The 14,387-nt window shown below is 46.5% G+C and overlaps 1 protein-coding gene across 5 annotated transcripts in view; it reads left to right on the top strand.

Annotated features, from left to right (window-relative positions):
* The first annotated feature begins 11,784 nt into the window (after nt 1-11,784).
* The window catches only part of CNNM2 (cyclin and CBS domain divalent metal cation transport mediator 2), a 143,333-nt gene continuing 140,730 nt past the window's right edge, over nt 11,785-14,387 (top strand). For 3 of the 5 annotated variants that reach the window (XR_009498095.1, XR_009498097.1, XR_009498096.1), the window contains exon 1: nt 11,785-13,683. Coding sequence is in view for 2 of the 5 variants with exons in the window: in XM_059900997.1 (XP_059756980.1) it covers nt 12,063-13,683 (1,621 nt within the window). In the remaining 3 variants the exon portion in view is untranslated. The remainder of the gene's footprint in view (nt 13,684-14,387) is intronic. The other 2 variants (XM_059900997.1, XM_059900996.1) reach the window with 1 other exon arrangement.

Here is a 14,387-nt window from a genome sequence, read left to right as displayed (position 1 = left end):
ATTAAATATACTTCTAGTTTCCATAGTTAAAGAAGAAGATTGAGGAATATTTCAAGGATGGTTATATCATTAGAAATTAAGAGCATTAAGGGAAGTTTCAAGAGTGAGTAAATAAATTGAAGACCAGTTGTACCTGAAGACTTTGTCAGGGGCACAGAAAGTGTAAGTCATATATAAGCCATGGTCCTTGTCATCAGGAGCTGATAGTTCAGTTTTTAAATAACAGCCTTTAAGCAATGAAGAATTTTAATAAGAAAATTTTAACTAGTCGCTCTGAGCTCAGTGCAAAAAGAATAAGAGGGGAGGGACTTCCCTGGCGGTCCAGTGGTTAAGACTCCGCACTTCCAATGCAGGGGGTGTGGGTTCCACCCCTGGCTGGGGAACTAAGATCCCACGTGCCACATGGCACGGCCAAAAAAAAAAAAAAAAAAAGAAGGAAATTGGCATGACCCAAGAAATTTTTTCATTAGAGGTATGGGAATACAAGAGGTCTTGTAAAACATTGGAATGAATTTTACAGGACAGACCCCTCTTTTAACAGAGCTGTTCAAAATGGAGAAATTCTCAGATTTCTGAGTGGGTTCAGCTATAGACCCTAACTTATTACTACAAAGCGAGGAAAGGGTAGGTGGTATCTTTTAAGCCCGATTAATCTGTGTGACCTTGATTCTAAACAGTGCTTTCTTGGTTCTAGAGTTCAATATCTACCCAATCATAACCTACTTCAGTGACAGCATTAGTTAGAATGGTACAGCTGGGATTAGGCATACTTTACTATTCATGAATGCTCGATGGTCCTGCGAGGGGAAAAGATGAAAAGAAAGGGTGTTCTGGTTATTTGGTTTATTAGGCTTTTCAAAATTTATGAGGAAGAGGTATTAGCCTTTTGCTTGTCATTGTGAACTTCTCAGTTCCCCCAAAAGATGTTGAGTGATGATATTGGGCTAGAAATTCACATTGTTCTTTTCCTAAGAATAACATACTTTAGGGCTTCCCTGGTGGCTCAGTGGTTAAGAATCCGCCTGCCAATGCAGGGGACATGGGTTCGAGCCCTGGTCCGGGAAGATCCCACATGCCGCGGAGCAACTAAGCCCGTGTGCCACAACTACTGAGCCTGCGCTCTAGAGCCCACGAGCCACAACTACTGAGCCCACGTGCCACAACTACTGAAGCAGGTGCGCCTAGAGCCCGTGCTCCGCAACAAGAGAAGCCACCGCAATGAGAAGCCTGCGCACCACAACGAAGAGTAGCCCCCACTCGCCGCAGCTAGAGAAAACCCTCGCCCAGCAACGAAGACCCAATGCAGTCAAAAATAAATAAATAAATAAAAAATTAAAAAAAAAAAAACATACTTTATACATTATTTTCATTTATTAAAAATATACATTTTAAGAATTGTATTTGATCTGGAATCTAGAAAAGATATATATTAGACAATACGAAATTAAAGTAGATGTGTTTTACCCAGAGAAATGCCATAAACAGTTATTTAAATATTCAAAAATAGGTGAAATAGACAACTAGGAATATTTGATCCTTATGAGAGTGAGAGGCAGTATGGAATGATGATTAAGAGCAAAAAGCTGATGCCAAACATTTAAGTTTTTTCCCTCTTAACTCTGCCATTTAGCATTTTGGCCTTGAGAGAAAACAATTTAACATCTCTGTGTCTTCGTTTCATCTGTATGAAGTTCTCTGAAAGAGCACGTGGTATGTGGTTTAGATTATTATTAGTTTAGATCTACTGATACATGGTCGCTGCGAGCATGTGATGTCAGGACCAGCTAAAGACCAGTGCTTCTTTTGCTGCCAGGACGTGGTTTATGAAGCTGCCTGTAGGTCTTTTGACAGTGGGCAGCTTTACCTCCAACATTTTATTAGAACCATTTTCAAATATACAGAAAAGTTTAAAGAATTACAGTGATGACCCACTTACCCACCACCTAGATTATATACTTGTTAACCTTCTGCAATCATTTAATACGTTTTAACATCATATTTACTAACAGCAGTGCCATAGAAATGGGCCTAATTCTTCCCTCGCCACAAACCTTTTTCAAAAGATGTTGGACTTAAAAGAGTTAAAGGAGCAGATTTTCTCTTAATTGATTATTGTATCAAATACAGTATTTTCAGTGCTTCATTATTGTAGGGGGAGGATTTATTAAAAATCATGGAAGCCTGCAGAGGCTTTTCAGCTTACCTACTGGGGGAGGCACAGCAGTAGCCTAAACAGGACCCCTACCCCCACCCCCCCTTCAGGCACACATGGCTTTAAAGGTCATGCCAAGACAGCAGCGGAACCCTCTCCTCTTACTGATTCTTGGCCTTTCTTCCGATGGCTCCCAACCTTACTAGGTTGGGAGGCCTATTACATGAGTTCAGCAAGAAATGTGAACCTATCTATCCATTTCTTTGTAAAACAAAGAATGTTGCTTGCTGTCAGGTTCTGCAAGGATTAAGTCTTTAGCTACTGCTGCCACTGATGACAGTACACCCTGAAAGGAATTCAGGACGAAAAACAGGATGAAGCACTCTGTGCTTTGGAAAAACAGGTCTCTTAGATAGTTAGATATATCTCAAGAAAAATTTTTATGAACCCAGATTCTTACATCTTTACATACATAGAAAAGCACTAAAATCATTAACTGAGATATCTGTTCCTCGTGACTAGAAGTAACCTTTCACTGAGATGTGTGCTGGATTACACATATTCCCAGACAAAATCATCTTTACACTGGCTTCTCCCCCTAGCTCTTCAGAGCAGTCAGTCCCCCCAGAGCTACCAAGAGGCTGATTCCCAGGCTAGAGTCCTCAGTAAGACTCGGAATAAAACTCAACTCACAACTCTTACGTTGTGTATTTTTCTTTCAGTCGACATTTTCATTAAGTCACTAAATATTAACTATGTACCTACTGTGTACCAGGTACCATCCTAGGCCTGGATTGCTAACAATGGAATATTATGCACCCCGGGGGCCCACAGGATAAAAACAGACAGGCATATTTTCTGAGCTTTGTTGGTACCTGTCCTCACTTCTGTGCTTTGCCAAGTTTCTTCAACTGTACACACGCCACAATTTGGGTCTAAACAGGGTTTCTTTTGTAGACCCTGCCCTAAGAGTCAGCAGAGGGAGGTCTCACTAGACAGTCGAAATGAACTCTTCTGTAAATATGAAGCTGGAAGTAGACAATCCTAATAATAACCCATGACTTGAGCTTTACTGCTTCATTCCAGTCTCTGTTCAACTGCTGATCCTGCAGTTCCCGTAAGCACAACTCCCACTGAGGTTAATGGGAGTGTTACGTGAATGTACGTTTTGTACTTCATCTTCTGCCGAGCGAGCCTTGCTTGTCTTGGACGGTTGACTGTCGTCCCGATCCCCTTCCCCAGCAGGCCACACTAGTCCCTCCTTTCATGTAGCAGAGCCGTACAGCAGTGACAGGCTCCGGGTGAAGGGAAAATCAGTTGAGGACAGAAGTGTTCTGCCCATTGCCTCATATAATAGCAGAGTGCCTCCTATACACGGTCCAGAAGCCAGAGAGAGTAAAAAAGTAGAATGGTGAATTGATGATGTTCTGGGTGCTCTGTAAGCCAGACTTGTGTCCGCTGACTTTGCAAACTAGGCCGAAAGCCGTTAACCTTCTTCTCATTCGTGGAAGGAAAAGTGATGCGGGAGACAGAAAGCAGGTGTTCTTTCTAGATCTGGCTCTACTGCTGAATTAGTTACTTGCCCCTCGGAAAATCATTTGTCCACTTTGGGGTTCGCTTTCTCCAGCTGTAAAATGAGGTTTTGAACTTGGCATACTCTAAGTTCCCTTCCAACTCAGAAACAGACTTATGGGTCTAGATTCTGGAGAGGTTACAGAATTTTTAAAAATGGTTTGAACTAGTTGCCCACATTTATAAATCAGAAGGTTTTCCGTAACATATGAATTTCTGGCTTCTCTTGGAAAATTGGCAACATGAGCCCTGCATTTTGCACAGCTGCCGTGGCCCCAGTGAGTATTGGCATCCCTGTTACACAGGGCGTGTCCCTTTAGACACCGTCCCTACCAGTCAACGTTGCCGACCCCTGTAGGCTTTTTGAGTTTGTGGCCCCATTTTAGGACTAGAATTAGCACAGTTTCATCAAAATTAAAAGTGAGGGTATTTTCCCCATTATAGTTCAAATGATGGCAGGCCTATGGCTTAATCTATGACTCTGACTTACATGTTTAATTCATTACAAGCAGAAGCCAAGAAGGGCACATGGAGCTTGGAAGGGATGCTCACAGGAGGGAACCAAAGAGCACTGGAGCTGCTTATGGTAATTTGACATATAACTCAGAGCCTGTTTGTGTTAGGTGAGGCGTCCTGGACGGTTTATTCTCTGTTCTGAGTTAACAAGCTTCCGTCACATCACTTTCTTTGTGAATATGAAATGAGCATCCTCAGGAAAGCAAAGCCTCAAAATGTCAAGTTGCTAGGGAGGAAAGGTTTGCACAGCAAGCGCAGAAGGATTTGTGTGGCTTCTAGGCTTAGTAGTTAATGTTTTATTAACTGTCCTTATTTTCTTTTTCTTATTAACCTTATTCCTTTCAAGGGACCTAACTAGGGAAATGTTGTGAAGGAGGTGTTTTTATTTTTGCTTTTCAATAATGTAACAGGAGCCCATGAGGCAACCCTTTACAAATGGTGATTTCTCATGGTAAAGAGGAAAATTCATTGCTTCGTGTGCTATTTATAAACCATGCCAAATATCCCCAGTTGTTTCTTTTCTGAAAAGAACTCCCCTACGCCTCCCTCATAATGCTGATTTTTCTAATTTTACAGAGGAGAACACTGAGGCTGAGGATTTTAAATGACTTGCACGGTGGGAGTACAGTCTAAGACGGGATAGAACCAAGACTACACCTAGCTCTGCCGACTCCTGGTGTACCCCTGCATCAGAGGGTTTGTCCTTGCTCTCCCTTCGGGGATTCCCAAATTTTAAAATATAGAATTAAAAAGGGAAATGATTACTATAAAAGGAAAGATAATGGTTACATCTAGGGTAGGGAACATGTGCGTGATCTAGAAGGGCTATATAGGGGTTTTCTCAACTAGGGGGTGGCTTCCATTACCATTATAAACGATTACAAAGTGAACATAAGGGGCTTCCCTGGTGGCACAGTGGTTGGGAATCCGCCTACCAATGCAAGGGACACAGGTTCGAGCCCTGGTCCGGGAAGATCCCAAATGCCGCGGAGCAACTAAGCCCGTGCGCCACAACTACTGAGCCTGAGCTCTAGAGCCCGCGAGCCACAACTACTGAGCCCACGTGCCACAACTACTGAAGCCTGCAGGCCTACAGCCCGTGCTCCACAACAAGAGAAGCCACTGCAGTGAGAAGCCCACGCACCGCAACAAAGAGTAGCCCCCGCTCGCTGCAACTAGAGAAAGCCAGCGCACAGCAGCGAAGACCCAACGGAGCCAAAAATAAATAAATAAATAAATAAAATAAAAAACAACAACAACAAAGTGAACATAATCTTTGCCTGGGACTGTCCTAGTTAGCCTCAAACTAGGTCAATTATTGATAGTACCTTTTTTTCCACTCTCAAACAGGTTCTGTTTTAAATGATAAATTATGTGGTCAGCTACTATATATTTATGCTTTATGCACCTTTATACATGTTTATTATATGTCAAAAACTTTTTTAAAGTTAAAAAATATATATCCGGAAGTCTGACCTATGCTCAGGAGGCCAAGGCCAACCTGGAAAACCTTGTGTTTGCTCTAAGAGTCATGATTACTGCACGGACCACAGTGGCCACAGCTGTGATTCAGGTGTGGACTTCCAGAGTTGTGGGGTGTGGTGTTCCATCTTGGTTTTCTGGGGGCTCCTGTGGCATGAGATAGTCACCTCTGTTTGTTCTATATGTTGCTGGAAAAATGGTGTATCCCTTAGTCATAGTTGTGAAGGTCAGTCAAGATAATATGTGAGAAAGTGCTTTGTAAACTGTGAAGTTTTTTTCTACATGGAGTGGTAGGAGTTCCCTAAATCCCTAAATTGGCAGGCAGGGCCCCAGCATCACTGCACTGGCACCTGTCAGTTAATCTTCTTGTAATACAGCTCTTCTACTTAGAACATTCTATAGCTCCTGAAGAATGAAATCTAAACTCCTAAACTTGGCATTCAACCCACCCCAACCAACTTTCCAACATTATTCTTGCTGTTCCTCTTCAAGGGCCATAGAACCAAATTCAAGCATATGGTGTTCTAAAAATGCTGCTCCCTTTCCAACCTCATCTCACACTTTTCTCTCCATTAGAATGCCTTTTTCCTCTTTCTTCTCTCTCAATCCCTTTTTCTTGGACTGAATATTTGTCCCTCCCCCTTCCATTCATATATTGAAGCCCTAACCCCCAGAGTGCTTGTATTTGGAGATGGAGCCTCTAAGGAAGTAATTAAGGTTAAATGAGGCCATAAGGATGGGGCCCTGATCCAACAGGATAGTGTCCTTATAAGAGACACCAGTGAGCTCTTGCTCTCTCTCCATGTATGCACTCAGAGGAAAGGCCACTTGAGGACAAAGGGGCCATCTGCAAGCCAGGAAGAGAGCTCTCACAAGAAACCGACCTCACAGGACCTTGATCTGGGATTTCAGCCTCCAGAACTGTGAGAACATAAATTTCTGTTGTTTAAGCCACCCAGTCTATGGTATTTTGTTAGGATAGAGCAGACTAAAACACCGGTTCTTTGAATAGCTTTTTCATCTGCATATCTAAAAACCTCTCTATTCTAACCTATTTTTAGTTCCTCTGGGATACCTATTTGTTTATTTTAAATATCTCAAAGACCAATTCAAAGACCATGAAGCTTCCCTCGATTCCTGCATTTTATTTTGTATTTCTTTTTAAGACATTCAATGTTCTATCCTGCACTATGTAGTTATTTAGTACATGTTTCCTGACCTCCTTACTAGTAAGTTTTTGGGGTAACCTCTGATTCAATATTATAGCTCCACAATGCCTAGTACAGTGCCTGGAGCTTATTAGATACACAATCTATATAAGTTGAATGAGGGAACAAATGAATGAAAGAGAAAAAAAGAAATGGGGTGAGAAATAAGACACAAACTTAAAGCTTAAGGAGGAAGCAGAGGGACTTCCCTGGTGGTCCAATGGTTAAGAATCCGCCTTCCAATGCAGGGGACTTGGGTTCAATCTCTGATCAGGGAACTAAGATCCCACATGTCACGGGGCAACTAAGCCCACGTGCTGCAACTACTGAGCCCGCACGCCGCAACTCCTGAGCCCACGCACCTCAACTAGAAAGCCCACATGCCGCAAACTACAGAGCCCACGTGCTCTGGAGCCCGTGTTCCACAACTAAGACCCGATGCAGCCAAATAAATAAATAAAATAAATATTAAAAAAAAAATAAAGAGGAAGCAGAGAGAATTGAGATGTGGTATTAATAAGTGGGAAGCAATAAGTTAAACCTTCAGTGTAGTGGTGTTTCAAATAAAACAAATAGGTATCTCAGAGGAACTAAAAATAGAAGAATTTGTTTCCACTGAGGTCTGGCATATTATTTGTCTATACATGGAGATTTGACTAATTATTAGAGTAGAATTTTTGCTCCAGCTCCAAACGATTTGGAAAAAAGACCATAGGAATGAATTCAGCTGATATGGGAAAACTGGCATTTTATGACTAGAGCCATAATCACAAATTAGAGCTCTGGTATCAGACCCAGGGCTCAGAATTGGACATTTAGGATCTGTTCTTTTCCCTGCAGTCTCATCCCTAGTTACCATCCTCCTGTCAGAGTCTGCCTTATCTCCCACCTCTTCCTCACTCCCCAAATGTAGTTTTTAAATTTAGATTGTTGGATGGGCAATGTTCACATGGATCAACATTTTAAAACCTAAAATCACAACCTGGGTTGAGTGTTTTAGTCACAATGACAAGGACAATGGAGCTCAGAACATTTCTTTGTCCAAGACTGAGCTGGAGACTGCAACTGGGGTGGCACAGCAGTCCGAAAGAACACCCTAAAAGATTCTAGAAAGTCCCGCAGTCGCAGGGCCTGGCAGCCAGGAGGACAGGGGGCCCGAAGCAGGGCAAACAGTGGACTTGGAGCAGCAGAAGGCTACTTCTTGGGGCTGCCCCATGGAGGTTCAGGATGGGCCGGCCCCCTGGGAGAAGGGCAGTGGGTGTGGGGTGCTGTCCAGTGCACCGTGAAGGGAGCGGGGAGGGACCAGGATGGAGGGCCGAGAGGGAGGGAAGAGTCGGCAGAATGGGAAGTGGCAGGGGGCCACCCACCATTGGCAGGGATTCGCTCTCAAGGAGCTTGCACCCTTCTCAAAGGAGGAAGCTTTTGTCACAACTCTGTAAAAAAGCCATGTTTTCCCTTCTCTTTCTCCACAGTGACTATGTCCAGAAAGTATCTAGCAAAGGAGGGAAATAGGAAAGCCCAAAACAAAAAGCCTGAAAAAGAGAAGGTAAACTGCATTGCTGACTTTATTTTGTTTTGCTTGCCCTCCGTTGTGAAAAGTTCTCATTTGAGCTAAAAGAGTTTTATGTCTTTAAACAAGTGGACAATGTTGTTTCAGGGGGAGCAGGTTTGACTGGAGGGAAAGTTTGGGCAACTGCAGCATCACCCAGTTCCTGTTTTTCCTCAAAAGATCCGGTGCTTTGGTGAGATTAAAATGTCACTGTTGAAGCAATAACTTTGAATATTTTTCTACAAGTAGGCATTTTTTTTCCGGGGGGAAAAGGTTTCTGTATAAAATTAGCTTTATGTTGAGAAACCAGATGCGTAGAGAGCCATTTGGTGTGTTATTTGCTATCTTTAGAGTCAAACTCTAAAAGACTTTTAGGTCTGGATGCAGCGCCTCCCCAAATCTCTGAACCTGCAGACATGGGAGCATATTCCATGCAGATGAGAAAACTGAACAGGTACCCTTCCCCTTGAGGATCCCGTAAAGGATTCTAGCAAGAGAGGGTTGGTTAGGGAAAGCATTTGCTAGGAGGTTCTGCTTTACCTAAATGATGTGCTGAAGGTCAAAGTCAGAACCTACCTAGGATTAGATATCCACAGCAACCAGTTAGCAGTCTTGAGGTTTTTGTAGCCCTTTCTGGAGGTGAAACCTCCTAACCACTGGACGGCCAGGAAATTCCCTACATGGAGAATATGATCCCCCCTTCCTACCACCACTGCCACTCAGGATGAACATCAGATTCACACAGGGGACTGCTGAGCTTGTGTGTGAATGGGAGCTTGGCTGGTTTTATATTGTAAATTGTCTTGATGGGTGCTTTCTGACATTTTGCTATGAACTTCTAACTTGCTTCTAAATTGCTGAATGCCACACTTCCCTGACTGTTCTAGCTTTTTCTGAAATGCACAGGAAATGTCTGTAGGTTTGGCAAGCTTCTCCCCACCCCCATCTCCACACTCTTATTCCAAAAGTGTACATTCAGCATTTAAGAGCCTTTAATCATCTTCCCTCTTAGCTCCCTTACACACACTTGTACTCACACTTTTTATGAAGTTAAAACAGTTTTATTTTCAATCAGTTGACTTAGAAAAGGACTGTATCTATCCTTTGTCATATATCCCTAAAAAGCTCAACTTTTCTTCCAAACTTTGATAATGTTATTTTTATAAATGCATGCCAAGTGTGTGAATCAGGATTTTTAAAATATAAACATGTTTCTCGGATATAGCAGTATGAGAATTGTGGGTGGGAGAAGCAGCATCAGAAGCTGAAGGGCTGGAAACTAGATTGGGGACATTATTTGAAGTAATCAGAATAAAAATTCTTTTACTTCTTTAACATTCTACAATACAAGTACTGTTTCGAGCATCTACCATTGTTCTAGGCCCTGATGATACAGCAGTGAACAAAACAGACAAAATCCTTGCCCTCAGGATGCTTAAGTTCTAGTAGAAGGAGACAGATGTAAACTAAATTAAGGAAAATACAGTAGAGATGGAGTGTAGGGAGTGTTTATTCACAAGTTTATAAAGGTGGCCTTTGGGACTTCCCTGGTGGTCCAGTGGGTAAGACTCTGTGCTCCCAATGCAGGGGGCCCAGGTTCGATCCCTGGTAGGGAAGCTAGGTCCCACATGCATGCTGCAACTAAGAAGTCTGCATGCTACAACTAAGAGTCTGCATGCCACAAATAAGAGTCCGCATGCCGCAACTAAACATGCCGCAATGAAGATCCTGCATGCTGCAACTAAGACCCAGCACAGCCAAAATAAATAGGTAAATGAATGAATAAATAAATAAATATTAAAGGTGGCCTTTGAACAATCTTGAAGGAGGTGGACTAACGTTCTATGCTGACATCTGGGGGAAGAGAGTCCCAGGCACAGGAAACAGCTGCAAGTGCACAGGCTCCCTGAAGGAGCATCCCTGGAGAGAAGGAACAACAGCCAGGAGAATCTGGTTGGAGCAGCAGGTGATGAGGTTATAGAAGAAAGTGGGTGGGCAGCAGCTCTTTTAGAGCCTTGTCAGATATTGTAGCTACCAGTGGCTTTTACTGTGATGAGTTGGGAAGCCAGAGTAGGGTTTCAAACAAGGAAGGGACAGCATCTTATTTAACAAGACCACTCTGGCTGCTGGGTTGAGAAGGGAAGGGGGCAGGTGTAGAAGAGCAGAGACCAGTGAGGAGGCCACTGCAATCTCTACTAGAAATTAATAAAAAATGTTTGATTGGTTTACATAAAGGGAAGAAAATGTGCTTGCAGAATACAAAAGAAAAAAGGAAACAATTCTTTTTCAGATGTTTAAGTTGCAAGAAAAAAAACCACTTTGGCAACAACTTTGCTACTGCATCTCCTCCACAGAATGGGCTTGGGAGTCCTAGGTCTTCAGGGTTTTTTTCTCCTGAGTGACCGATGAACCTAGCTGGGTTTGGTCAGTGTGTTTAAGAATGAGCCTTTATGGATCTGCTTAGTATGTCTGACCCTTCCCATTTCCCAAATTTGCCCGAGTCCCAGTTAGAAAAACAGATTCCTGGGTCCTACCCATTCAGTAAATATGGAATGGGGCCAGGAACTTTCAGTAAGAAAATGAAGGGATTCTTATGACTTGGAAGATGGGGAACTACTTTAATTTCCGCACCTCCCGCTCACCTTGTGGGGTTTGCGACGGACCTGGAAAGCGTTGCAGGGCGCCCGTGATACCGGCAGGTGGCGCCACCTGACCGTGAGCTGCAGAGGGCGCTTGTCTTAGGGATAGGCGAGAGGCTCCAGCAGAGCGGGTCTGTGCGGTGCTGGGGCCCACCGGCCACCGCTTATCCCGAGTGGAGAGGCGCGCACGAGTAAATAAGGGGGGCGCGGCCAGTGGCTCGGCTTCATTCTAGGCTACTGTGCATCTTAAGCCTCCCTAGTCGGCTTCTCGGGCTCCTGGGGCAGGAAGGCGCAGCCCTCTCTGCACGGGCATTGAGCACGCGGAAGCCGGCAGCGTGGCACAGCGAGAACCAGCCGCCTCGGGCCGCAGGACATTAGTCCAGCGGGGCAACCTAAGGGCCGGGATGTACTACCGAGGTCCCTCCGGGCTTTCGGACTCGCGAATGGCCCCTTTTCATTGGCAGCCGGAAGTAAGGCCTCGCCCCCTTTCGTACAGCTCTCAACTGTGATTGGCTCTCGGGCACCGGCTGGCCACACCTCCTCCCCTCGCACATACACAAGAGTCACGCGCCTTTCAGTTGGAAACTTGGCGTGCTGAGGAGGACGCTGGCCCTCGTCTCCCCACCCATTTATCTTGCCATTGGTTCGCGGCGCCGCTCACGGCCGCGCCCCCATTCCAGCCCCCTGGCTGGGAGGGCGGACGCCCGCTCGTGATTAGCTGCTCTGCCTGCCTCTCGCAGGAGCGGTTGGCACTTCTTCCCCCTCTCCCCTCTCCCGCCAGCCTCGAGGTTCCTGAGCTGGCCCAGGCCGAGTCAGTGTCAGTCAGGGAGGCGGACTGCTGAGCAGTGGGTGCGAACACTGCGTTGCAGTCTCGCCCAGGGGCCGGTGCCTGCGCTCGCGCCGCCGGGTGGGAAGGATGAAGCTGCAGCTGGAGCAGCCACCCTATGATTGGCTGGGGCACTTGTGAACCCGAAGTAAAGATGGCGGGCGGGCAGGCAGCCGCCGCACTGCCCACTTGGAAGATGGCGGCGCGCCGCAGCCTCAGCGCTCGCGGCCGGGGGGTCCTGCAGGCGGCGGCTGGACGGCTGTTGCCACTGCTTCTGCTGAGCTGCTGCTGCGGCGCGGGCGGCTGCGCAGCGGCGGGCGAGAACGAGGAGACTGTGATCATCGGGTTGCGGCTGGAGGACACGAACGACGTGTCGTTCATGGAAGGGGGGGCGCTGCGGGTGAGCGAGCGGACCCGGGTCAAGCTGCGGGTGTACGGGCAGAACATCAACAACGAGACATGGTCCCGCATTGCTTTCACAGAGCATGAGCGGCGGCGCCACAGCCCGGGCGAGCGCGGGCTGGGGGGCCCTGCGCCGCCGGAGCCGGACAGCGGCCCCCAGCGCTGCGGCATCCGCACATCAGATATCATCATCTTGCCCCATATCATTCTCAATCGCCGTACATCAGGCATCATTGAGATCGAGATCAAACCGCTGCGCAAGATGGAGAAGAGCAAGTCCTATTACCTGTGCACGTCGCTCTCCACGCCAGCCCTGGGCGCCGGCGGCCCGGGGTCTGCGGGTAGCGCCGTCGGGGGCAAGGGCGGCTCCGGGGTGGCCGGGCTCCCGCCGCCCCCGTGGGCCGAGACCACCTGGATTTATCACGACGGCGAGGACACCAAGATGATCGTGGGGGAGGAGAAGAAGTTCCTGCTGCCTTTCTGGCTGCAGGTGATCTTCATTTCGCTGCTTCTGTGCCTATCGGGCATGTTCAGCGGCCTCAACCTGGGACTCATGGCCCTGGACCCGATGGAGCTGCGCATCGTGCAGAACTGCGGCACGGAGAAGGAGAAGAATTACGCCAAGCGCATCGAGCCCGTGCGCAGGCAGGGCAACTACCTGCTGTGCTCGCTGCTGCTGGGCAACGTGCTGGTCAACACCACGCTCACCATCCTGCTCGACGACATAGCTGGCTCAGGCCTCGTGGCGGTGGTGGTCTCCACCATCGGCATCGTCATCTTCGGGGAGATCGTGCCCCAGGCCATCTGCTCCCGGCACGGCCTGGCTGTGGGGGCCAACACCATCTTCCTCACCAAGTTTTTCATGATGATGACCTTCCCCGCCTCTTACCCCGTAAGCAAGCTGCTGGACTGCGTCCTGGGCCAGGAGATAGGCACCGTCTATAACCGGGAAAAACTGCTGGAGATGCTCCGGGTCACAGACCCCTACAACGACCTTGTAAAGGAGGAGCTGAACATCATCCAAGGGGCGCTGGAGCTCCGCACCAAGACCGTGGAGGACGTGATGACTCCCCTCCGGGACTGTTTCATGATCACCGGCGAAGCCATTCTGGACTTCAACACCATGTCGGAGATCATGGAGAGCGGCTACACTCGGATTCCAGTATTTGAGGGGGAGCGCTCCAACATCGTGGACCTCCTCTTTGTCAAAGACTTGGCCTTCGTGGATCCAGATGACTGTACTCCCCTGAAAACCATCACTAAATTTTATAACCACCCCTTGCACTTTGTTTTCAATGACACCAAGTTGGACGCTATGCTGGAAGAATTTAAGAAAGGTGGGAAATTTTGCTATCTTTCATTGGCTTGCTCTTTCTCTCTCCATCCTCCTCCCTACTTGAGTCCTCTACCCTCAGAACAACCCCCCAAGGCGAATTGACCGGAATTTCTCTTCTCTTTTAATTGCAAAGTTGAAAGGATGGCATGGATTTGGGGATGGATTGAACTAGTAAGCGCTTCTAGGTTCTTTAAAAGCACAAGACTGCCATCACTTGCTTTTTCCCATATCAAAAAGCAGGGTTCCTATTTTCTGTGCATGGTACTCTTCCCCCCTGCAGTCTGGTCTTGAGAGGTCTGCTGCATTCATTGCCTGGATTCTGAGTGGGTAGATGAAAGTAGGGACCCGCTCATGCCGTGCTATGCCATTTGGTTGACATGTACTAATTGCAGGCATTTGGAAAACGTTTAAACAGCTTTTCTAAACCCTATACAATCACTGGCGTTTCAGAGATTGGAAGTGCATTTTCAGTAGTTTCTGTTCCTGGTTGTCTGGTGACCTGTGGGAGAGATTAGGGTCAGCTTTTGAGAATATGGTATGGGATAAGCCAGGTATCACCAAAAAATTCACTCATTTGAATGACTTGCCTTAGCTAGAAAAGAGGGTTTTTAAAAAACTAAAGCTATTCGTTAATATATAACTTGGAAAGACTAGAGGTAAGTTAACCGTTTATGAGGCTCTATCTTACCTAGCTTTCTTCACTAT

Source organism: Balaenoptera ricei, chromosome 16 (assembly GCF_028023285.1).
Source record: "Balaenoptera ricei isolate mBalRic1 chromosome 16, mBalRic1.hap2, whole genome shotgun sequence".
Taxonomy (NCBI): domain Eukaryota; kingdom Metazoa; phylum Chordata; class Mammalia; order Artiodactyla; family Balaenopteridae; genus Balaenoptera; species Balaenoptera ricei.
The sequence above is the reverse complement of the archived record's forward strand: the minus strand, read 5'-3'. Positions and strand labels throughout refer to the sequence as shown.